This window comes from Trachypithecus francoisi, unplaced genomic scaffold (assembly GCF_009764315.1).
Source record: "Trachypithecus francoisi isolate TF-2019V2 unplaced genomic scaffold, Tfra_2.0 Lachesis_group19, whole genome shotgun sequence".
NCBI classification, from domain to species: Eukaryota; Metazoa; Chordata; class Mammalia; order Primates; family Cercopithecidae; genus Trachypithecus; species Trachypithecus francoisi.
The window spans coordinates 20867778-20892993 of NW_022681464.1; the positions used below are offsets into that span (position 1 = coordinate 20867778).

Below are 25216 nucleotides of genomic sequence, written 5' to 3' on the forward strand. Positions count from 1 at the left end.
AGTAGAGACAGGGTTTCACCGTGTTAGCCAGGAGGGTCTCGATCTCCTGACCTCGTGATCTGCCCGCCTCGACCTCCCAAAGTGCTGGGATTACAGGCTTGAGCCACCGCGCCCGGCCTGCTTATTTCTTAATTGGGTTGCTTTTTTGTTGAGTTGTAAGAATCTATATTCTAGATATAATTTTCCTTATCAGATAAATGATTTGTAAATATTTTCTCCCATTCTGTGGACTGCTTTTTCACTTTCTTGATGTTATCATTTGAAGCACAAATGTTTTTTATTTTAATAAAATCCAATTTAGCTATTCTCTTGTCACTTGTGCTTTTGTTGTTAAAACCAAAAACCACTGCATAATCCAAGGTCATGACGATTTACACCTACACTTTCTTTTAGAAGCTGCATAGTTACTATCAAAGGTCAACTCTCCTCTTACTCATTGAGTCATTCCTGCTGCTATCCTCATTCTCTCCTGCAATGCAAAATTCTTCCTGCATATGTGTTATTCCTAAATCCCTCCAGTATCATTCAACTTTAACAAAATAAAACCAAAGCTTCTTGATCCCACATCATCCTTGAGCTATTGTACCATTTATCTCCTTCTCTTCACAGTAAAACTTCAAATTGTCCCTGTTTTCATTGTTTCATCTGACATCCAATTCAATTTAGTACAAATTCAATTGTCTTCCAATCTCACCATGTTCTGGTCAAGGTCATCAAAAGCTTCTCTGCTATCAAATCAAACAACTGTTTTTCTTTCTGCATCCTACTCAACCTCTTAATAGTATTTGGTCTTGTTGACCACCTCTCTTGCTCTTGAAATTCTATATTTTCTTCTTTTCTTCTTTAATCAGATAACATAGATGTCAACAAACTGGAAAATTCAGGAATCATTGCCAGTGTCCTGGAAGTCTTACTCAGCCACAAATCAGAATGTTCCTCATCAACAGATATATAGACTTTTGTGCCATTTAACTACCCTTGCAATAATGTGATACACATTTTGAATAAACCCACTTTTATCTCATTATGCCAAGGTTACCATTATTCAGATCACATCCCTCTCCTGCTAAGAATATCACAGTGGTTTTCTATGAAACCATCATAAAATCCAAATTCCTTCGCTGGCTTAAAATATCCTGTTATCAGGCCTCTGTCTATTTCTCCCTTGTCTAACTTCCTTTTAGGAAGCTCTCTTCACGCTGGCTTCCTTGCTGTTCCTAGAACACTTTAGATTTGCTCCTGAATTAGGACCTTTACACACAGTTTCATCTAGAACTTCACATGGTGACCTTCTTCACATTCAGATAAAGGCTTATATGCATCTCCTCAGAGAGGTCCTCCCTTACCATGCCATATGAAGTAGCCTTCTAGTCACTCTTTTTCACCTCATCCTGTTTTATTTTATTAACTCTTATGCTGGCATTGTATTAACTCATTAACATCCCCTCCAAAATGCACGTTGAAGTTATTTGCCATTGTAATGGTATTAAAAGGTGGGACCACTAAGAGGTAAGCAGTCCATGAGGGCTCAGCCCTCCTGAATGGATGAATGCCATTCTTGGGAAAGCCGATTCATTATAAAAGGGCAAATTTGGCTCCTGTTCTCTCCCCTACTCTCTCTTGCATTTCTGCCATGGAATGATGCAGCATGAGGACCCTTGCCAGATGCTGGTCCCCTGATCTTGGACTTCTTAGCCTCCAGAAGCAGAAGACAATAACTATCTGTTGATTATAAATTACCCAGTTTGAAGTATTCTGTTATAGCAGCCTAAAACAGACTAAGAGAGTTTGTGGCTTATTTTTTCCCTCACTGCAATATAAGTTTCAAGAATACTTGTGCCTTATTTGTCTTGGTCCCTTATGTATCTAAACACTTAATACAGTACCTGGCATAAGTGGGTTTCAGTAAGTATCTGGCTAATGAATGAAGATCTGCATAGTAGTTGAACCACAACAAGGGCTGGTAAACAGTAAAATTCTTATGTTGCCAAACTCCCCAAAGAGATATTATGAGAAGAGTTGCTAAAAATTCTTTTAAGAATTGATGAGGTATAAATAAAAAAATTTAAAGCCACTCAAATAAAATAAGAATCACCTGAGAGACCAAGTCTGCAGAAAAGTAAAAGAGAAGCTTTAAAAGGCTAAGCATAGGGTAACACATTCAAGTAATACAACCCAAATTATAGGATGTTGTGCTTATCAAGAGGTTAATTATGATGGGATATTGAGCCCATAAGCTCAAGGTGCTGCTGCAATTATGAAGGTCTACAAGATTCTGAAAGGATCTGGAAAGAAGTAGGGAAAAAAAAAAAAAACTATTCTTTCTACACTGTCTGTATCCCTACAGCCCTAAGATTGGTTTCAGTTGTTATACATCAAAAGTGACATAATGAAGCTGACAAGTGTGGGGACAGGAATAAAAAATGAACAGCTGGGAGGCTATATGAAGATGGCAGAGCTCAAAAATGAACATTCATACTCAAAGGATTCAGGAGTGTATGATTTAAGTCTATAAAATCATGAAAAGCATAAGACAATCTCACTTTCACTAGATCCTAGGACTTCAACCATAGAGTAATATCAGAAAAAAGGAACATTTTTAAAGTGGAAATTTTAAGATAAAAGGAAATATTACCCTAATAATACATTTATGGAATATATTATGCAAGAAATGTAAGACATAAAAACACCCACATTTGTGTAAAATCTGTTAGTGCTTTCATATGTATGTTAAACATTCTGAATCCCATAGTATCCTTAAGAGGTAAGTATTTTTATTATCATTCCCATGTTTTACAGGTAAGGGAACAAGGCTCGGAAAGTCACCCAGCTAGGAAATTGCAGAGTGGAATTTAAATTCTGATCTGAACTTCAATTTTTTTTTTTTTTTTTAAGAAAAACATTCCTTTTTTCTATGCTGCTTTTAGGAAATTACATGTAAAAATTAAAAGGTTCAAAGAGTGTTTGGAAATTTTTATAGATTAAGTTTTAGAAATTTTTATAGATAGATTCTAAAAGGAAATGCAAGAGAACATAAATTTTTTGGACTGGTGTTAGGAGTATCAGCTATATCTTTCCTACTTACAGTAGAATCTTGGGCTCGATAGATCACTAATCTGCTCCAATGTCACGACTTTCCATTTCAGTATATATACTTATAAGAATTTCATTTTACATATATACAATGTGTATATAAAAATAAACATCATCTCTATATATAATCTTATTGATCGCCCATATATTTAAGACACATATCTATATATGAATCTCATATGTACATGTATGTATATATCTTATTGCTGTCAAAAAAAAGTCTCATAGCATTTTTCCAGAAATGCAACACAATCTGTGGAAAATACATCAAGCCAGACAGGGTTCTGCCACAAGCAGCCACTCAAATTACCCATCTGACCTCCTCACAGGCCAAGGAACTATTATACAGAGATGCCTATATCACTGAGGGATTTAGTTACAACTTTTCACTTTCCATAATCTTATTTGGTACTAATGAAGGGATAGAAGAAAAGCACAACAACCTCAATTAACTGGACACATCCATGTGATCACACTCTTCATGATCTGAATCATTACAGGTAAATGATTTGTAAAAAAGCATACTATCTCAAGCTAGTATCCACAAAGAACGGGGAGGCGGGAACAGAAAACTATGTTGGCCTTTGGATCTGAACCTTCCCATCTTGAATGAACTGTGACATTTCATCACACCCTGCTAAGCCTACAGTATTCTTATCTGCAAAACGTCAGTGTTGGACTGATCTCTGAGCTCTAAAATTAGATGATTTTCTAATTCTCAGTCTGTCACCAAGTTCTCTTTTAAGGGATACTTGATATTTCGGTTAACTAGGAGACAATGATGCTCATCTTCATATGACTAAAATGTTTGCCAGCGCTCTTGCTTCTAGCCATCACTGGCTTTTGTCATAGTTAACATAAGAGGAGACTTACTAATAACACTGCCGCCTCTGGTGGAATATTCCTGGGGGCACACACACTCTTTCCAGATTCAGTTCTGGTGACTCTATCTTCCATATACTTCTCTTTGGGATCTTGACATTTACAAACTCAGTAACATAGCCATATTTTCTGTCCAACAGTTGAATATTAGCAATGAAAAATCTCCTTCATATTAGAATATTGTTCATACACAATAATCATTAAATCATCCCAGCTTTATTTAGGCATTCAGCTCATCATTTCTTGAACTGATGTTCCTGCAGAACTGCAACTATCACCTAAGCCCAAACCTCATGCTGAAGGAAGCACTCCCTTTTGGGAAATCAGGGCTTTCCCAAAAGGGAAGAAAGCGAGGCTGCAAAATACAAGATTACATATTTCCAGCACGTCAGTAGAAATCTCTCTACCTACAGAAATACATGGTGTAAGGAGTTTAACGGCAATTGTGAAATAATGCTTTGAAAGATTAACATTTTAAAGGAATTTAAAATCCCAAAGTTCAACTGTATGGTGCTAATCTAACAAAAATCTGATTAAATTAGTAGTGGCTTTTTGTTGTTTTCATAGCCATCCTTCACATTCCTGGCATGAGGAGTAGCTTGATAGATTCAGCTACCACAGTATTATTTCACTCTGTTAAGGGGAACTTTGGACCCTGTCTACCTCACCTGCCCTGAGCCACAAATGCAAAAATAAAGATCAAGAGTTCAGAAATCTGGTTTCAATTGAGATTGCTCCTCTGAATTCCCATGGTCCTCAGATGAGCTTCCTGCTTCTCTCCACTACCTGGCATTGTCAGAAACTTTTTATTCCTATTGCAAATAAGTCCAAAGACAAGCAGCTTTCAAACTGATCCCATGTAGAGGAAAAGGAGTAATAGCCAGCAGGAAGATTTCGACTCCTGCAGACACAGAGGTGGCTTAGGTGAACTGAAGAGAGTGCTGAAAAGCACCCCATCTTTTCCCTTGAACACACAGAATAAACTGTCAAAGGACATTTTCATCTCTTTTCTTGTATAGGAAAAGAAATAAGCTAGCAATGATTATTCAGGCAGAGAGGCAGATTTTTAAGAGTATCAGCAGGTAAATTAAAAGGCCTTGTCAAACCATGTGGTCTTTTATCTGATAAATGCCCTCAGTTTTTCATTAATTGACATCATCTTAGAACCTTTTTAAGAATCTTACAAGGCTGCACCAAACTGCAGTTAAAGGTGCCACTATCCTCTGTTTATAACCTGCTTTCAACAAGAACCAATAATACTTTTTGTATTTTTAGTAGAGACAGGGTTTCACCAAAAAGTAATGTTATGTTTAAATCTGAATTTTATTAAAAAGCCTGCAGAACTACATTAAATGTTAGGCCTGCTGTAGAGAAAATTGATCAGATATTAATATTACTGTAACAAATTGATTTTAAAAGTGCTTCTTCATAGAACCATCATGGAAGAATAAAGAATATTTTCTTCTATCTTTCAAAAGGAAATGTCAATGGAGTAAAAACCTATATACCAAATAGCCCTTAAGATTTAGGTATCAATATTTTTATTAAGAAGTAAATTTTAGAAAAATAGAGACGATAACAGATTGAAATATACAATACACAAAAGGGAGCTGATAATGGTATTTGCAAAAACAACTTACAAAGAAATTAACTCTTATAAATCTGTATTGAAAACTAGAACATTGAAAAGAAAACAAGTGGAACTGGACTATTTACAGCTGTTTTATTCAACGAAATCATAATGACCCTATAACTTGTAAAGGTAAACTGGTAGTTTAAAGCTTTAAGAAAAAAATATAAAACTTCAAACGTGTCTTAATGATACAGAAAAAGATTCAGACAATTGAAAGAATGTTTAAACTGGCAAGTAAAATATCTCATTGGTTTCAAAGATTTCTTTTCATCTGCTGATTAATGGTCCAGGGGCCAGTGTTCAGTTTCATAGCTAGATTCTAACACCAGTGATTTCTTGTAGGATAATGTGCTCATCAAATTTTACCAAAAAAAGGTGTCTGACTTGGTAAAATATGATTTGGCTTCTCCAGACAAGTCAAGAAGGAAGAAGTAGGAGAGGCACTGGGAGCACAGGGCAGGAATGGTGTGCAGAACAAAATGTCACTGGCTTCCACAGAGGCTGATACTGAAACTGGCAGTGAGATGTTTCAAAGGCTATAGCGTCTGAGAGTGGAGCTAAAGTTAGAATTTGGCATTCCAGATAGAGGAGCAAAGGGGACATAAAAAGCCTTTATTACAAATGAAAAACAAGTTTGAAAGTTCATATGAAACCCATTCTGAATAAGTCAGTTTTCTCATTAGGGTCATGAAAACAGAAAGTTTCATAAAGCTGTAATATCATGGGATATAGCTTCTCCACATGTGCACTCATGTATTCTCACACACTTGTATTACCTTTCTACTTTAATGGACAAAAAGGTGTGTTTTTTTTTTAAAGTATTGATTAAGTATGTAAGGTCAAATTTAAGGTAAGAGTTAAATTTAAGTAAGACTTAAGAAGAGCTTGAGTAGAAGGTAAGACTCTGAAAAGATATGAGATCTTATCTAATTTTTGTAGTTACAGGTCACCTGTAAAGAAATGCCCATCTGTACGTGGCATGGAGAGATGTCACTTTGTTTATTTAGCAATGTAAAATAAGCCAGCAAATACTTAGAGGAATATGACCTTAGTCTTAATAAGAACCAAGTAACTTAGTCTTGAGAGTCTGGAGAAACACACATGGAAAAACAGCAAAAATACAAAACACCTGTAAGTGCTAAACTGTATGGCCCAGATACATATCAGTATCTGGGCCATACAGTTAGTTCAAAGTCTGCCCAATAAAAAACCAACAAAGAGTAATCAGCATTATCAAACAGAAAAAGTCAAGCCAAACTTGCATGATCACTTCAGTCCTCAAGGAGCTTAACTGCTAATGCTGAAGACTTAAAACAAGTACTCAATGAGCCTACGGCTTTGTAAAGGTTTGAACATTGAAAAGAGAGAGACACATTTTGTTGAAGGTGAGCAGGAAGAATAGGGGAAAGTGGCATTTGATATGAATTTCAAAGGAGATACTCTAGGCAAAGACAGGGAATCAGGGCATATAAGTGAAAGGTGTGTTTGAGGAAATGTAGGTTATGGGTAGGGAGGGTGTGGGGATAAATGTTGGAAAGGTGGAATGCAGCTAGATTGCTCAAGGCTTTAAACGCCAGGAAAAGAAGCAGCTTAACTAATTTGGTAGGCAAACCAATGCTGATTTCTGGGCACAAACGTCTTCAGAGAATGCCATTTTTAAGTTCTAATTTTCAGACCATTTGTACTTTTAGGTCAAATTAAATTACAAGTAAGAAACCTAAAGCTGATCACTTTCCCCACTTTCTCAGAGAATTTCTACAGAACCATTACCCACATCATACTATCAACAGTTATACAGGCCAGGCCACTATATGAACTCTACGTATGGTAGCCCCCAGAGAGGCTTTTAGTACAAGGTAAAATATACTGGTATGAGTGGACCAGCGCAAACCCACAGTCCACGTCTACACAACGCGCCACTTTCTCAAGTTGCTCATTTTGTGGCTGAGGTCACTATCCCCGGGACTAGAGACTAGAAGCTCCAGGATTCTTCCCCGGATCTCAGCCATTTCACCCTCTCCCCAAGATATGCAGGTGAGAACTCCATACATATGGCCACTCAATCCAGTCCACTAGCTTTCACCTACACCAATAATATCCCCTATTACCACTTTCCAGAGGAAGGTGCTCCTTCCCCCGCAGCTCCCTGAGAAGAGTCCTGTCCAGAGAAAGCCCAGAAGGCCAGGTGTGGCACCAAAGGAAGCCTCCAGCAATTACAGAGGAACTCACATTCAGGCACCACATAACATTCATGCAGACTGTGATACATAACAGAACACTGTTCTTTGTGAGTTGCTTTCTTTATATTTCCCAGGTTAATCCCAAAATATACTTTGCTTTCTAGGTACATTCTAGTATTAGAAGGATCCCAAATCAGTATGAAGAATATACAGTATTTACTTCAGGGATTCAATCATATGACCACAGTAGAAATAAAAGAATGGAATCAGTTTTGGAAAGAAAAGAAGCAGGAAAGGATTTCTGTGCGTTTTTTAAATAGTGGATTTTAACACCATTCTGTGCAATTTTAAAGTTGATGTACATGTTTTCATTAAAATTTGGCTCCTTCCAGTTTTCTAAAGTTCTTCCATGAGCTGTCACACAAATGTAATCTAGAAGAAAGGCAAATGGAGAATGATCCTCCTCACACAGAATGCGAAGAGAAACTGCAGGAAACAGGACTGGCATTAGTTTCACATTTATATGCTTCTCATGTCAAATAATTTGGTCATAAAAAGCTTGTGAGTATTAAATATTTGGGTAAGAACACACCCTTGGGAGGGAGGGGACAAAGAGGTAATTTGCTATTTGTCAGAATTACGTAATGGTTTCAGGGTGGAAAAAGAACTCAATCTGAAAAATGATGGTGACTTTACGAGTTGCCAAGCAATTTCATTATTCTGTTTCCAGGTATGCAATTCTGACATGCCCAAACATTTGACAGTGATTTCTGACACTCCTTTTTAATACTGTCTACATGTCGGAGAAACTAGAAATTTAAAAACACAATTCAGAAAAAAACTGGTTAGAAAAAAAGTTTTCTTTTGAAGAGCAGAAGAATTTGGAGATGTTTGGCTTGATTATCTTAACTGTGTAGAAACCAGATGCTTGCTAATATTTCAGATGTTGCCATGTACAGACTGCCCAGTAGTGTCCTACACTGAATGATGGCGGGACAGGCTAGACATCTACCTTTCTCTGGGGGACTTTCTCTGCCTTTGCTTCATACTCAGGTAAGTTGAGAAAAAGGAACTTGCTCTCTCTGAATAGACCTGTCAAGGAGAACTTTGGTAATGAAGGGCTAGGTCCTAACTGGATATGATCTCTGTTGTTTTTTGTATAGTGGTGTATCCTCCAATCCTAATTCACCACCTGACACACTGTAGGTACTCAATAATGTCTGCTGAATGCCGGAATAAATAAAGCAATGTGCAGAACATCAAAATGGTATCTAAATGGTAACTTTCCTCAAAATCACCATCTTCTTCTCTGTCTGAATCCTATCCATATTAAAATCCTAGTTTGAATAGCATTTCAATTCAATTCAACTTCATAAATATTTATTGACCACCCATTAAATTTGAATGACTGTTTGGCCAAAGACCCAAACAAGGGTAAGACAAAAAGCTTTTCTAGATGGAAATAATCTTTCCTTTCTTTGAATACAGCACTTATTACTTGAAGCATTACTGTCCCTCTTTCGCTGCCTTGAATTTTAATATATGTTACAGACGTCTTACACATGCAATGTACATGCACAAAACACTGTAACTTCTTTCTGCCTTGATCAAACTTTTTGTCTAAAATGTCCTTTTGTCTTCTTATATACTTGAATAACTTCTCATTCTTAAAAGCTTAGTCAAAACATCACTTTCTCTATGAAGCTTTCCTGTTTCCAACACAGAATTGTTTCACTATACTGGATACAGAAATCTAACAGGGATTTTACTTGCATTTTAATGAGGTATCTCTCCTGGCTGACTGGTGAGTAAATCTTTAAGACTGGGGATGGCGTTCAATTCATCTTTCTACTTTACTAGCACAGTGTCTGCTACCATACCCACTGGCAGATCTAGAATGTCTATATGGAAAAAGTTCAGGAGCTGCAATCCAGCTGGCGTTGGGAAACAAGATATGGGAAGGAGGGGATACAGCTGGCTAGGAAATCGGTGTCTACTCTTGAATGTTCCATTAGTAAGTCCTTTTACATAAGACTAAGAAACCATCAACTTTTCATATTAAAGAAGGGGTTGAAGAAGTACTGAGGGAGCCTCTTAGCATGGCTACTGCAATACAGGTTTATTGAACTGGATTAAATACATGGAAAACAGTGATAACTTGATAAGTAAATCCTTTGTGGGGACGAAGCTTGTAAGAAAATTATCCTAGGAAATGTTGTAGTCTCCTCAATAGCATAGAAAGGAGGAAATAAGGATGTGCCGTCCTCTCAGGTACAAGCTTGCTCAAAAGCTAGCCTCGGATAAAAATAAGGAAAGGACCATATTCTTGGGATTCAAATGTAGACAGTGCAGAGATGTGCATGTGCAAAAGTTTAAAGAGGCATCATCCTGGTTGCTGTTTCACTGGCCAAGAATTATTCTGAGAGAGATGTAAAGTTCCTCCATGGCAGGTGGTAAAATTTCAGAGCCACCTTATCTTGCTTGGAGGGAAGTAAGTTAGAGGAAGAAAAGGAACAAGGAGAACATTCAGAGAGGACAGGCAGCTCTTTCCCCACTCTACTTGCGGTAGGTGGAGAAGGAAGAATTTCATAAGACTAGGAGCAAATATCTGTCTCGTTAATTTTGGTAAGAAAGTTCTTGATGATACCATTGGGACACAGCCTTATCATTAGCAGAATTACCAAATATATCTCATTTCTTCAAGTAGAATGTAAAGGATGGGGATAAAGACGTTTCTTCTTTTCCTAGAGGAGATGCTTAAAGAACTTCTGCTAAATGGATATGGAAACAATCAGAAACACATCCACATGGGCAAACACACAGTGAACCCTTCGTTGCATCCACAGCTGCCACACATATAGCATGAGAGTGCTGGGCTATGATCCAAGGACACCTCAATTCTCATTATCAGCTGTGAACATGGCTTCTTGGAGCTTTTAGCCTCATAAAATAGGAATAAAATATTCCTATTCTTCCTCATGGGGTTGTTATATGAATTAAAAGAAATAATACATATAAAAACACACTGAAAATGGCAGAGAGAGAGAAACAAAAGCCGAGGCATTATGACATCATTATACCTCTAATGTATAAAACTATATAGTATGTAATTGGTTAAAATAATCAGAGTTATAAAAATGAATGGGTTTGAATTGGACTGTTTCAGATACAAAACACGAATCTCCAAAATGCATGTTTTAGATTCAAAGGACAAGGAACCAAAGAATAAAATGAGGTCCTTGGCTTCCTACCAGACAAGAAAGGGTATGAACACATTCCTAAGATCCTCCAGTTTATCTGTGGAAAAACATTTGAGGGTCTCTCTAATTCTTAAGTCTTTCCTCAGATAAACATATGAGGTGCTTAAGTAATCATAAATTCATTTATAAAAGGAAATGAGTATTTTCCCCCAAATTTACACTCTTCCTGTTAAAGTCTTGAGATAATTTAAACTGAAAGGGAGAAAAGAAAAAGAAAGAGTAGCACAGTAAATACAAAATAATATTTTATAAGGAACATATCCATCATATAAAGTGATTGACAGGTTTTTAAAAATTAAAATAACTTTCAATATGTTGAAAGATAAATCTTTTTCTTGTTAAGATACTTGTTAAGATCTTGGTGAATGATTTCAAAATAACCATATCATTATGTACTTTAAAAGAAAGCAACTTATCATATAACAGAGACAAAATCAGAAGAGAAAGGGCTCTAAAGGTTTCTGTAATTAGAATTATGAATTATAAATGAGTCTTAAAACCTGTCATGTCCTTGGACTCCAGCAAGGTTTCTCACAACCTTTGCCAAGATCCCTGGGGCTATGGAGTTAGGGCTCCAGTCACCGAAGTTAATGAAATCAATGATGAGGCTTTAGAGACTCCTTAGTGCTATGGTCAGTCTCACTCTCATCAACTGTAGCCAACTTAGATTTCTTTTGATGACCCATCCCTTGGTACAACAGTTTTCATCTCTAGGCTCATAACTACCTACTTATTCATGGTTTTGGGGCAGTAAGACCTCAGCAAGGTCTTACTATAGTAGGGTAGATACAATAGTGTTTGTGAATTACTGATACACTCAATAAGAACCTCGAAGACTGCACTCAACCATGACATCTGGGAATTTTCGCCATATGGGGAAAAAAATATGAGATTTCCACAAAGGGTATTGGTTTGTACAAATTCTCTGTGTGTGTGTGAGAGAGAGTGTGCGTGTGCGTGTGTGTGTGTGAGAGAGAGAGAGAGAGAACTTATTGAGACTTCTCAAAGGCAATTATTAATCCTGTTTCTTGTATGTCACTGATTTGCTTATTCCTGTTAAGGCACCATATAAAGTTAATTGTGATCACATGTTCCTTGATTTTTTGTTTAGTATATATATTGTTATTCTTCAATAAAATAATGGCATTCCAGGTGATCTATTGTTCCCTAGGCCTGTTTTTCTAATTTCCTCTCATTTATGGTGTTCGTCACTAACCAGGAGAGGCTCCAGTAGAAATGGGTAATAGGATGTAGGAATGTATCTGTAGGTCTGTTCCTGTGATAAATACTAAAGCAGTCACATGACATCTATCCATTACAGACCCAAGCAGTTATCACTGAGGTTTAGCTTTAGTATTTAAAAAGGATCTGGTGCATTCCTCCCAAATAAGTGGCCGATTCTATGGTTTCCTGAGAATATCCCACATGCATGCCTAGTTCCTTCAAACAAGTAGAATAAAAACAATTCTCACATACTCATGTGATGAGATCATCAAGAAAATCCTTTATATTTCTTTAGAGATGACAATATGCTTCATGTACTTAAGGGCCGTACCTACTAAAGCACATGCATTTTACTGACTAGAGTCCCTGTGTCGTAAGACAAAGGCCACCCTAGCCTGGGGAGTCTGTCAGGGTAGATGAAACTAAGCACCCCACACATTATCCCACATACACACTTGTCACCCCATCTGACTCAAGAGGGAGAAGGGCATTTCTGAGGTGTTCCCCAAACGATGACCATTCTAAGTCATCCAGAAGCACCCAGCCACTCCCAAAGGATCTGAGTAAATCTCTCTACTGACTCCCTATGTCCCTACCTCCCTTCATTTACTTCCTTCTTTGTATGCTCAAAGCACTTGCAAACCAGCACTTACCACAGTGTGGTCTCTGGTCTTTTGTAAGACAGTACTCTGCTGTACAGAGCTCTTTGAGGGCAATGACTATGTCTTATTTATCACTGGCTCTCCAGGGCCTACCCCAAAGAAAGGCTCAAAATATACCTGTTAAATAAAACTAAATTGATTATCAGAATTGAATGCAGTAAGGACATAAACGAAGATGTGGCTGGTTGCTTTCAAAGATATATCATCCATAGGTGTAAAAAAAAATTATAGAGCAATCTGGTAAATGAAGGTGAATGCATACACACTTTTCACCATCATGGTATTTAGCATTACAAAAGACAGTAAACAAAAAGCCCCAAGAAAAACAGAAACATCAATTTCTGTTTATCTTCAGTAGCAAAGTGTCAAGACATAAATGAACAAATTCAGAGGGGAAAAAAACCTACTGTATTATCTATCCTGCTCCAAAAATAAACTCCCTTTCAACCAGTGCATTAGTGGAGACAATAGAGTATATTACCATATATTACTGCCTGAAGCAACTGATCATAAGGCTCGACCCCTCCCCACCATTATCCAACTCTTTTTTTGTCCCCTTCTTCTCCAATTAGTTGATATGCTGAGACCATATAAACTTTTAAAATCAGCATAAGTCAAATAATTTGAGAAAAAAACTTCATCAAAAAAACCAAAAAGACTCTATGTAATATATCACAAATATGAATAATATTTCATTATATTACAATTATCTCCCTAACAATAGTAATACAATCTAACTTTCTTACAGCAAATAACAATGATTTTATAAAGCTAAGTAAACTCTTACGCTTACAGACACTGACAGAATATCCTTACTTGGTTTCAATACCAGAGAGCCAGTAAGAGAAGCCCTACTAAATTTAGACTCTGAGCTGATTTCATCAGTAACCTGTCCTGACAGAGGTCTCTGTGGATGGAAGAGAGGAGGCACAGGGACAACACATGAGGCTGGGATCAACCTATTTAACAGGCACAAATCTGCGGCCAAAAATGGTCACAAAGAACACTCTGCTGGGCTCAGGAATGATGGCCGTCAGGGTAGGCCCTGGGACCTACACCAGGGCCATCTGATGGCTACACCTGTGTGAATCCCAGAGTGTACTCTGAATACTAGCTCCTTTCACACAGCCATCACGTAACCAGAATTGCAAATGTGACTGCAATATCATTAGCCAAATTCAGAAGCTCTCCTGGAAGAACAAAATACCAGTGACTTGATCCAAGACAAAGCTTGTACCAATTTAGTGAAGCACAAATTGAAACTGAATCAAATCCTGATCATTTTTCTCTTTCATGTTTTTAAAGCAAGTCAAGAAAATATCTCAATTTTCCATCTAAAAATGGTTTAATTCAAACGACATTTTATTAAAATACTAAAATGTTCAGGAAAATAACAGCTCTCAGTGACAGACAGTGACAGTCCAGGATATAGTGACAATCCAGGCAGTGCCAGCCCTACATGCAGACTGTATCTAGCATTTGCCACAAGGCAGGTGTCTGCTCAGCTAGTGGAGGGGTGGGGATGAGGGAGGGAAGGTGCACGGGGAGAAAAGGGCAGGCTGCACCAGCCTTGTGAGGATGGGAGTCAAGGGAGGTGCTCAGTCTGCCAAGCAGCAAGGATGACCCAGCAATAGACCCAGTGACTTTGCTGCTTAGCTCTAGCCTAAGGCAGAAGATCAGGGCACAGAAAATTAATGTCACGAAGAAGTCTCAAAGGAGGTTTGAGGTGAGGAGCGAGGGAGAGGAAAAGAAGTAAAAGACGCACTTTCTCCCACTCCATGCTACTTCTCCCTCCCCATTTCCTTTTCTTCCCCTCTAAGTCCCCTCTTCTCTATCACCTCCACTAAGGTATCTAAAGTTGCTAAAGCTTTTAGAGATTTTTAGCATCATACTGTCCATTCACCCTCATCACTACCTTATAAAAGACTTAGTAAATTAGTTTGAGCTAGTACTAACACACACACACAAAATTCCCTATTACCCCCCACAAAGCCCTATAACTTTTATAAAGCAATTGAATTAAAATATAAAATATTTATAAGCTGAACCAATCTGATATTGCATGTGGTTCAACCTTCTCACTCCACCATGGAAAATCTGCAATTATTCATTTCAAAATAGATTTAGGTGAGCAACAGATGGCTGAATTATTATGGGTAGTATTCACATTCATTAATAGCCCACTCTCCATTTATACAGCTCACATTTTTACTTGAAACTTAAAAGTTGTTTGTCACAAGAAATAAATGAAAACCAGATATGCATATAATTATATGACCCAGATTTAGGGCTCAAAGAAAATTTTCATGAGGTTATATTCTTGGGATAAAAAAAACAGGAGATAACAGTGAGTCATTTTCATTGTTTTGTAACTTACTACAAGCATATTTCCAAGGGTTCTACTTTCTCACACCATCTTTCCTTTAAAAAGCTTTTAAAAATGCCTACATGGAAACAAACTAGATGTTATATAAAGGCAGAAAATACTAAGTAAAACACAACACCAATGTGAGGCAATCTTTTAGCTCTTCATGAATTAAAGAAAAGCTGGTGTTAGTTTTAATATCGAGCTGGAGGGAGATCTCTTAGCTGGAAAATTTTAAAAACAGAAATAGGAAATAATGCAATAGGAAAAAAATTCAAACTGGGAACCACCAGGATTGGAGCATAAGTCTTCAGGAAAGACAGTAAGAAATGATGTTGAAATTATAAATCATTTTAAATATGAGAAAGTATTTCGTGTATGTTTTTCCTGGGCATACTGCTAAAATAAAATCCCACACAGTAAACTAAAAAAATTAAAATAAACATTGAAGAAAAATATTACCTAAGAAATCTGACTACTCATAAGTATGAGGAATATAAGTCACTTAAGTCAACGATACTTGGCTTTGTTCCTATCCTAATAGCACTGTCCTCGCTGCCTTAAATATTTTCTAGAACAATGAAGGGTATAAATAAGTAATTTCATAAATAAATAAACAGAAAGATAGCTTCCTCCTCCTAAATGCTAAAGACAAAAGTCACAGATTAAATTATGAACAAGGAAACTTCCAAGGACGTTTTGGATAATTTAACCTCATTTTTATTGGTTTAGGGTAAAATGTACTGCAAGCTCTAGGCTGCGGCACAGAAGTACTTAAACTTGTACTTGTTAAACTCAGATTTCTAGGCTACACTCAGAGGTACTGATTTAGAAGGTCATCTGCTTTCTTTCAGCGGTTCCCCAGGAAATTATAAAAGCACAGAGTCTATAGTTTATACCTTGAGAAAACTGCTACCTAAAATAAAAGACCTGTCTCTCTATTATGAAGATTAACTTCCTTTTTTTTTTTTTTTCTTCTAGCAAGAAACATATTTCAGAGCAGAAAGAAAACTTTAAATCTACTTCATTCTTCTGAACCATCAATCTTGTGATTTTAGGCAACTAGTAAGTTATCCTAATGGTAATTATGTGTATCTGTTAAATAGTGATCAAAATTGCTTCTACAGGTCTTTTGTGTTTGTAAATCAAGCCACACTTGATGGCAGTACAGCTACAAAAGCTGTAAATGCTTTAAGATAACCATATATGAATCCTTTACAAACGTCCCTTAAAATTTTGCTGAATTTGCTTTATGAGAAATTTTAAAGATCTGCAAAGATTATGTATATTGCTTATAAATAAATGCATTTACTACAGAATCTAAAAATTACAATTTGCTCTTATTTCATTGGCTACCAAAAACTCTCCAAGTGTATTTCAGCATCGGAAGTTCCTCATGGTTTCCTTTAATAGTTAAGACTCATGCCTGGGGATTTTCTCTGGAAGCCTTTTCATTATCCCTTTCCTTCCTATGTCTCTTTTTCTTGATAATCAACCTTGTTTCCCTTATCCAAATGCACACATACCCACTTTGTGGGTAAGACACACATTTTTGTCTTTGCCCCTTAGCAGTTGCAAATCGCAGTTCATTCACCTCCAAAATGAGTATTTCTGAGGGAAAACCATGCGTTAGGCATCGTGAAGAAATAGACAATTTCACAATGACATACAAAGAGGTATGCGTTATCAACAGAGTGACTGCTAATAACAGAAACTGTTTTTGGTTTCTTTTTCGGCAGCAAGTTAAAAATAAAATATCAGAGAGCTCAAGAATGCACAGCAAGTACAGCATAGTAATATTTGGGTATGTAGAGATCTGAAGTTGCATAAGCTGCAATACAAGTTGTTTACGAAAGTAACTTTTAAAGACACTTCAGTAGATCAACAATATATATGCCTGGTACATAACCATCATAGTCTAAGTCAGCTTTTCTCCATCTTGTATTGAAGGGCAAAGGAGTGGTTAGCTAGCACCCACTACTGACCTCATAAATCACAAGACTTCATGTCTGAGACCTACGCATAGATTTGTGGGTGAGGCAACGCCTAAGTTCTGGCCAACCTTACCGTCATCCTCGTGGGAAAAATGATCACAGGGAAAGAGATGTCAATCATACTCAAAGTTAGTTCTCTAGGAGTATTCTGATTAAATCCAGACCTGGTGAAGGGAGAATATTTACACTGGTGGGTGTTGGACTCAGACAACATCTGAAAGTGACTACTGGGGGCTTTTGAAATTCTAACTGCACTGTATAAAATCTTTTTACTTGACCCTCTGTGAAAAAGAGCAATGTTGACTTCTTCATATCTATTCTGACTCATGAAATTTCACACAAATACATTTAAGTGGTATTTTCTATTTTCTAATGCCATTTTCATGTTGAAGCCAAAGGGAAAGAAGAAATCTCTTATCTATTTGTTTACTGGAAGGAAACATTCCCTGTTTCCAAACAAGGACTGCTTATTTCTTTCATAAATACTCAGACCTAAGAATGGATTAATTTACTAGCAGCATATTTTTTGTTTTGTTCTGTTTAAGAGACAGGGTCTCACTGTGTCACCTAGGCTGTTATGCAGTGGCACAGTCATAGCTCACCACAGCCTCGAACTCTGGGCTCAAGTGATCCTTCCATTTTGGCCTCCCAAAGTGCTAGGATTACAGGCGTAAGTCACCAACACCCGGCCTAGCAGCACGCTTTTTAAAACATCCTCCTATTTTCTCATTGAAGTCAAATATTTTTATTTTTTAAACAAGTTTAACTCAATATATATTCCTTGCAGACCTACCTCATACCAAGTAGAAGCAACTACAGGCATTCAACAAAGAACACAATGCAGTCCTGTCCTCAAGGATTCTCAGCACCTTCAGGGCTAGGAGGAGCTAGACATCCTAACACGGCATGGCAAGTGTCATTCTGTAGGATGAGCACAGTGTTTCAGGAACACCACGGAGCCTGGGAGGCTGGGAAATGCTTCCCAGAGCAGGTGGCAGGTGAGCCAGATTTGAAAGTGTTAGCAAGATTTTCCCACAAATGAAAAGAAGGGGAAAGACCTCAGCAAAGGAACCATGAAAAAAGCTACGGGATACACAAGGGAAAGAGTCTTTAGGGAACAAAGATTATTTTGTGGGTCTGAGGTATAAGGGAGAGAGATGTGGAGGGTGGAATGGAGACTAATAAGGACTTCATTAGTCTACGAAGAGAGTTTGAAGTTTATCCTGTATGAGGACAATGCGGAGCCCTGGAGGTTTTAAAGGAGGAGTGTTGTAAGAACCAATTGGTGTTTTCAGGAGGCAAGTGTGATGGCAGACGGGATGACAGAGAAGAGGTTAGGAGCCAGTGAGAGGCATTGCAAAGCTCAAGCAAGAGACCTTTCCAATACGTGTCCGCATGGCTCTGCTTGTGCTCCTGGATGCTCATAAACACTTTTCCCAATATGTCCTTTAGTTATATCTGAGTTTTTCCCCCTTTAATTACATGCCAATAGAATATATACTTTTTCTGACCCAAAATATAGCAGCTGTGGTTCATAAAATCACATTCCACATGACAGACTGCAAACATTTAGGTAAACACTTAAAAGACTATGTCTTACCTGAACAAAGCTGTTCCACTTTTGTGTAGTTTAAAGATACTATGTCATTAACCCATGCAATGATGTCATGTCTGCTCATAGTCTCTTGGGTTATCGAGGTAGAATACACATTGACTGCCATTCCCCAACTAGAAAAAAACCAAAGAAGTTTATTTACCAACAAGGAAATTAACTCGGAAACACAAAAGATACCTATTCAAGGTCAAGATCCTGGCAGGACTCCAGGGACGTAAAAGTCCTGCTCTGGCTAAGCCCTTTAGCTTTTCTATTTTACATATTTGCATTAAAATTATTAAATATCACATATTTTTCATGCAGTACCATTTTATATCTCTCCAATTAAATACAATGTTTTTCAGGTTCTGAGATTCCTAATTCATAACACAATTTAGAGTCTCCCTTTTGACTGTAAGTCTAGGTGTGATATTAAAAAGTTACCAGGTTTGTGGCAGTATACACCAGAGTAATCTGTTAGTTTCATCCATTATTTCATAGCGCTCACTACAAAGACTCGGAAACGTCAGTGTTTTGCGGTTTGGCCATTCTAGTAGGTGTGTAGTGACAAAGGATTATTTTAAAAATATTTAAACCTGGATGAAAATTTTCCTCAAGGATCTAGAACTAGAAATACCATATGACCCAGCCATCCCATTACTGGGTATATACCCAAAGGATTATAAATCATGCTGCTATAAAGACACATGCACACGCATGTTTATTGCAGCACTATTCACAATAGCAAAGACTTGGAATCAACCCAAATGTCCATCAGTGACAGACTGGATTAAGAAAATGTGGCACATATACACCATGGAATACTATGCAGCCATAAAAAAGGATGAGTTCACGTCCTTTGTAGGGACATGGATGCAGCTGGAAATCATCATTCTCAGCAAACTATCGCAAGAACAGAAAACCAAACACCACATGTTCTCACTCATAGGTGGGAATTCAACATGAGATCACTTGGATGGGAAGGGGAACATCACACACCGGGGCCTATTGTGAGGAGGGGGAAGGGGGGAGGGGGGAGGATGGCATTGGGAGTTATACTTGATGTAAATGACGAGTTGATGGATGCTGATGAGTTGATGGGTGCAGCACACCAACATGGCGCATGTATACATATATAACAAACCTGCACGTTGTGCACATGTAACCTAGAACTTAAAGTGTAATTTAAAAAAAATATTTAAACCTGGATGAAAATTTGCAATTTTACCTAGTTTGTGGAATATATACATATTGATATATTGTATATATGTATATGCATATATTATAGCTATGTATTAATTTCTATTTTGGAAACTTTCAAATACATGGAAAGGGGAGAAAAGAGAATAAAAAACCAGTTAGGTTTACCCCTTGGATTCAAGAGTTATCAATACTTGGCCATCTTGTTTGATTTATACTCCTGTCACCTCCCCTTGTGTCAATCCCATCCTAGCCTACAAGCCAGATTATTTTGGAGTAAGTGCCAATCATCACATAATTTCACCTATAAGTGTTTCAGTGTGTCTCTGAAAAATAATTTTTTTAAAAAGCACAATATTATCACACCTAAAAATGAAAATAATTACTCATATCAAATATGCATTTCAATATATTATAATTCAAATTTAACTTCAGATTGCTTGAATCTGGATTCATATAAGGTTCATACATTATGATTCTTTGATATGTTCTTTAAATTTCTTTATAAGTTTCTTCTCTATTTCTAATCTTTCCTTGCAATTTAAAAAAAAAAGTTGTTGAAGGAACTGGGTTGTCTGACAGAGTTTCCACATTCTGGATTTTTCTCATTGTATCACATTGCTGTGGTTTAAAATGTTTCTCTGTCCTCTGCATCCCTACAGACTGATAATTCCATCTAGAGCCTTGATCTTATTCAAGTTCTAATGGGATGGAGATTTGATGCCATCTAGCACAACTCTGGGCTTTGACACCTAATCTGCCATCAGTACACTGCTTGGTAATGCAAAAGCTTTCCATTACTGCCTGAAGAAGAAACCAACAGAAAAGCCCATCAGCTGCCAAAGGTTATGCCAGTATATGACAATTACATCAAACAGACTATTTCATGGCATTTTTGAACTTCCATCAGAAGGCATATAACTATAACTTCTGACTGCCTGCTTCCATGATATTGTTAGCGCTGATATTTGCCTAGATCCAATAATTCACTAGAACTTCAAAGTGATATTCTATTATTCATTCTTGATTTATTAGCTGGAATAATTCTACAAAGAGAAATTCCCTCTGAGGTACCCTGAGATACAGGTCATCGAGGAAAGGCAGGAGAGGTGCCTAACTCTTTTTCTCTATTTGCCAGTTTTCAAAGTGATGAGTAGTTCCCTAATATTCCCCAAACATGACCAACTAAGTTTTTGTTCTTATATTTTGAAGTATAATTATGAATCCACGGACTTAAACATATTTGACATGTTTCAATCCATTGAAATTATACCTTTATTGATAAAAGCTTGCAAGAGCTTATTCAAGCTGGCTTCTGAGTTCTTTTGACACAGTCTTAGTGGTCTTTGATAACCTTTTCTTTTCCAATATGACGATATGTTCCAAGCCCAACTTATATATTTCTTGCCTCAGACCTAAAACCAGTAATTTCTCCAAGCATTCCTGATTCCTTTTAGTGAAAAATGGTATTTAGAGATACAGAAGTAATATTTTTAAACATGACTAGATATAATATCAAAATCTATAGTATATAGGTTTTAGACAAAAATCTATATTTTATGAAATAGTTGTGCTTGGAGTTCCTATTTATGCTCACGAAAGCAATAAAAATCTGCTTTCTACTTTAAAGTGCTGAACGAAGGTTTTATCTAGAAATAAATATAAAAATAAGTATCTATCTCGCCATTCCCAGAAGCACCCTTATCTCTAAATTGTCTTCTTGTAAAGATCTGAAAAATCCCACAGCATTGGAATCTCAGATAGTGTGACCATAATTACTGCTTTCTACAACATTATTAAAGGTTTTTTACTTTTTGGTTAACAACTTCCACTGTTTTCTTTAGTCTATCATTTATTAAACAAAACCATTTGCTTTTTAAATCTAGTCAATTTTTAAAATCACCTATGCAAATTATGTATAATCTTAGTAAGGGTAAAGAATTCAAAATTTAAAATATTTTGGACTGATGAAATTATAATATACTGGCATAACTTTTGGCAGCTGATGGGCTTTTCTAGTGGTTTCTTCTTCAGGCAGTAATGGAAAGCTTCTGCATTACCAGGCAATGTACTGAGGGAGGATATGGTGTCGAGGCTCAGGGTTATGCTAGATGGCACCAAACCAAATTGAGATGAAATTTTTAATCCAGATGATTAAAAAAAATCTAAATGCAAAGCAGAGAAGACACAAACAGATCTGTGTTTTAGAAAAATAACCCATATGCAAGTCAGTAAAAACGTTCTGTGGCTACATAAGAGAAAGTAATATACAACAGAAGTACAGGTAGAAAAGTAATGACATCTTTTTAAAAATCCATATGAACAAGGAAGCAAGTCATTTGCTGCAGTTTGTCAATAAATCACACTTTCCTGCAAGTCTTTGTTGATAACATTCACTTAAGGACAACAATTGTCCTTTCATAATGTAAACAGACATTCAGCTCACAAAGGCAAGTCAAGGCACTATCTGTCTTCAAGTAGTTCATTAAGATGAACAGGTAAACAATGAAAACAGCACCAGACCTGGGCTTTAGAACAATTCTGGGTACTTAGTTACCAGGCACATCACTCAAATCTCCACCATGCCCCCTCGCTAGCCAACACAGCTGTAGCCCCCACAAGCCCTGCAGCAGGGGCCACCATGTGTTAAGTAAGGGACTTGTGGGATAACTGGTTTAGAAGACAGATTAAATGAACCAGTGAAGGTGAGAAATAAAATAATACATTAAATGAGTAGACTTAAATGCCTATTTCAAATTAATAGCAATGAAATCAATATAGTTAATTTCTATTTAACATCCCTGCATCATGGGAATATTCTTATAATCGATCTTCCCCTTTCCAAATTACAGCAAGGTACTTCTAAACCCACTTCACTCTGTGGCTGTCTTTGTTCCCATTGTTTGCCCCCAATCCAAACAAGCCAGCTCTTCTGATTTTAGGCCTGAGAGCTCTTAGTCTAGACTCACTTTCCCTGGAAGGGGAACTGTCCTGAATCTCCCGCAAGTCAAGTGTCAGCCAAAGTGGAAAAAGGATTGTATTCCTGCACTACAATTCACCCTTTTGTCTTCCCAATTCTTTCAGCTCCTGCTTTTTCTACAGGTGTGCTTTCCATATAGTCAAACCTAAATGATACAAGTGCCTAAAACATTCACGGAAGAACATTTATATATTTTTTCCAAATGTTAAACTCAGGTGAGAGAGTATTAAATTGTTCTAGTCCGTAGGTGGATACATTCTAAAATCCTAAGATTTCATTATGATTTCTGGGGTCTCAATCTACATGACAATATAAAGGTAAAAGTACTTGTCCCTACCTAGTCTGCAGAAATGCTGCGTGGATAACACAAGGGAATTTTATATCTTTTTACAGATAGAGCGGTTCTATTGACCCTTGGAAGAATCCTGGGAGGAAAGCAGGGCAGGAATCGTACTCTTCCCTTAGCCACAAACGTGGACACAAACTTCAATCCAGGACTGCTAGTCCTTAGGGATATTACCAATTCCATCAACATCCTATGGAAGGTAGGAATTATACAATTCAAAGGCCAATTTTTAATTCATGGAGTACTTCCCAAAGACTCAGTCAAGAAAGATAAACGGTTGTGAAAGGTAAGGTTATACTAATTATTACAGAACAAGGAGCAACTCACTGTGCAGGGTTTATTCTCATGTTTGGATCTTCAGCACGTCTTTTACATGCAAACAACATTTTATTCTTAGGTGACTTGCCATATGGCCTCTAGGACACGAGCATCTCTCTGTCTCGTCCTTGCAAAGGAGAAAGTCAAAGCACTGTCTCCCACTTTGTGGCTTTCAATTGGAATCTCAACCAGATCACTGTTGTTTAAGATCTGGTCAGTGCAAGTCGGGCGCGGTGGCTCATGCCTGTTATCCAGCACTTTCAGAGGCCGAGGTGGGTGGATCACCTGAGGTCAGGAGTTCGAGACCGGCCTGGCCCACATGGGGAAAACCCGTCTCTACTAAAAATATAAAAATTAGCGGGGTGTGGTGGCATGCGCCTGTAGTCTCAGCTACTAGGGAGGCTGAGGCAGGAGAATCGCTTGAACCCAGGAGGCAGAGGTTGCAGTGAGTTGAGATTGGGCTACTGCACTCCAGCCTGGGTGAGAGAGTGAGACTCCCTCTCAAAACAAAACAAAAACAAAACATCTGGTCAGTGCAACACCACAGCAAGTAGGAGACAAGGGAGGAACACTTTCCTAGCACGGCAGTCCTTGGGTCACCATACTTTAATATTGTATTTAATTTTATTTTAAAACAAATTTGCATTTATTGCCCCTACTTGAAAATAAACTAATAATCACAATACATTTATACACTTGTTACATGAATGTTAGAAGGTCTTTCTGGGAAGGTGGGAATAAGTTTTTTTTTTTTTTTTTGAGACAGTCTTGCTCTGTCGCCCAGGCTGGAGTGCAGTGGCATGATCTCAGCTCTCTGCAACCTCCACCTCCCTGGTTCAAGCAATTCCCCTGCCTCAGCCTCCCAAATAGCTGGGATTGCAGGCACATGCCACCACGCCCAGCTAATTTTTTTGGTATGTTTTAGTAGAGACGGGGTTTCACCATGTTCTCCAGACTGGTCTGGAACTCCTGACCTCAGGCAATCTGCCCGCCTCGGCCTCCCAAAGTGCTGGGATTACAGGCGTGAGCCACCGCACCCAGCTGGTTTTTTCTTTTGTTTTGCAAAAAGAGAGAGAAAAATACACACACACACACACACACACACACAAATCCCTTCAGACCTCTATCAGGCAAAGTCACGACTCTAGCTTGTCTGTGGATAGTGACCACTGATACACACGACTTTAGAAAAAGGACAGCCTCTGGCTAAGGGCCAATATGTAGATTTTGCTCAGTTTCATTCTTTATTCAGTATTTGGCAGTGGTGTTGGGTGGAGAGGTACAGCAATGTTATGCTCTGCAGCAGTGATTGAATCAGACACACTAGACACTGCATTTCTGCTTACCAAAACAAATGGAGTTTTACATGAGTCAATGAGACCTGAGTTAGCCTACTGAGGAAACTATGAATTCTACTACCTTTACCAGTTCAGCACATAAAATTTAACTACAAAATATTCAACAATGTTGTCCAAGAACAAATTT

The 25216-nt window shown here is 37.6% G+C and overlaps 1 protein-coding gene across 4 annotated transcripts in view; it reads right to left on the reverse strand.

Annotated features, from left to right (window-relative positions):
* Positions 1-25216, reverse strand: part of MAPRE2 (microtubule associated protein RP/EB family member 2) — a 170161-nt gene that overhangs the window by 55928 nt on the left and 89017 nt on the right. For 3 of the 4 annotated variants that reach the window (XM_033177994.1, XM_033177993.1, XM_033177992.1), the window contains one exon: positions 18894-19021. The exons of the other annotated variant lie outside the window; for it this stretch is intronic. In XM_033177994.1, the coding sequence (XP_033033885.1) occupies positions 18894-19014 (121 nt within the window). In that variant the 5' untranslated portion in view covers positions 19015-19021. The remainder of the gene's footprint in view (positions 1-18893; positions 19022-25216) is intronic. 4 annotated transcript variants of the gene reach the window in all.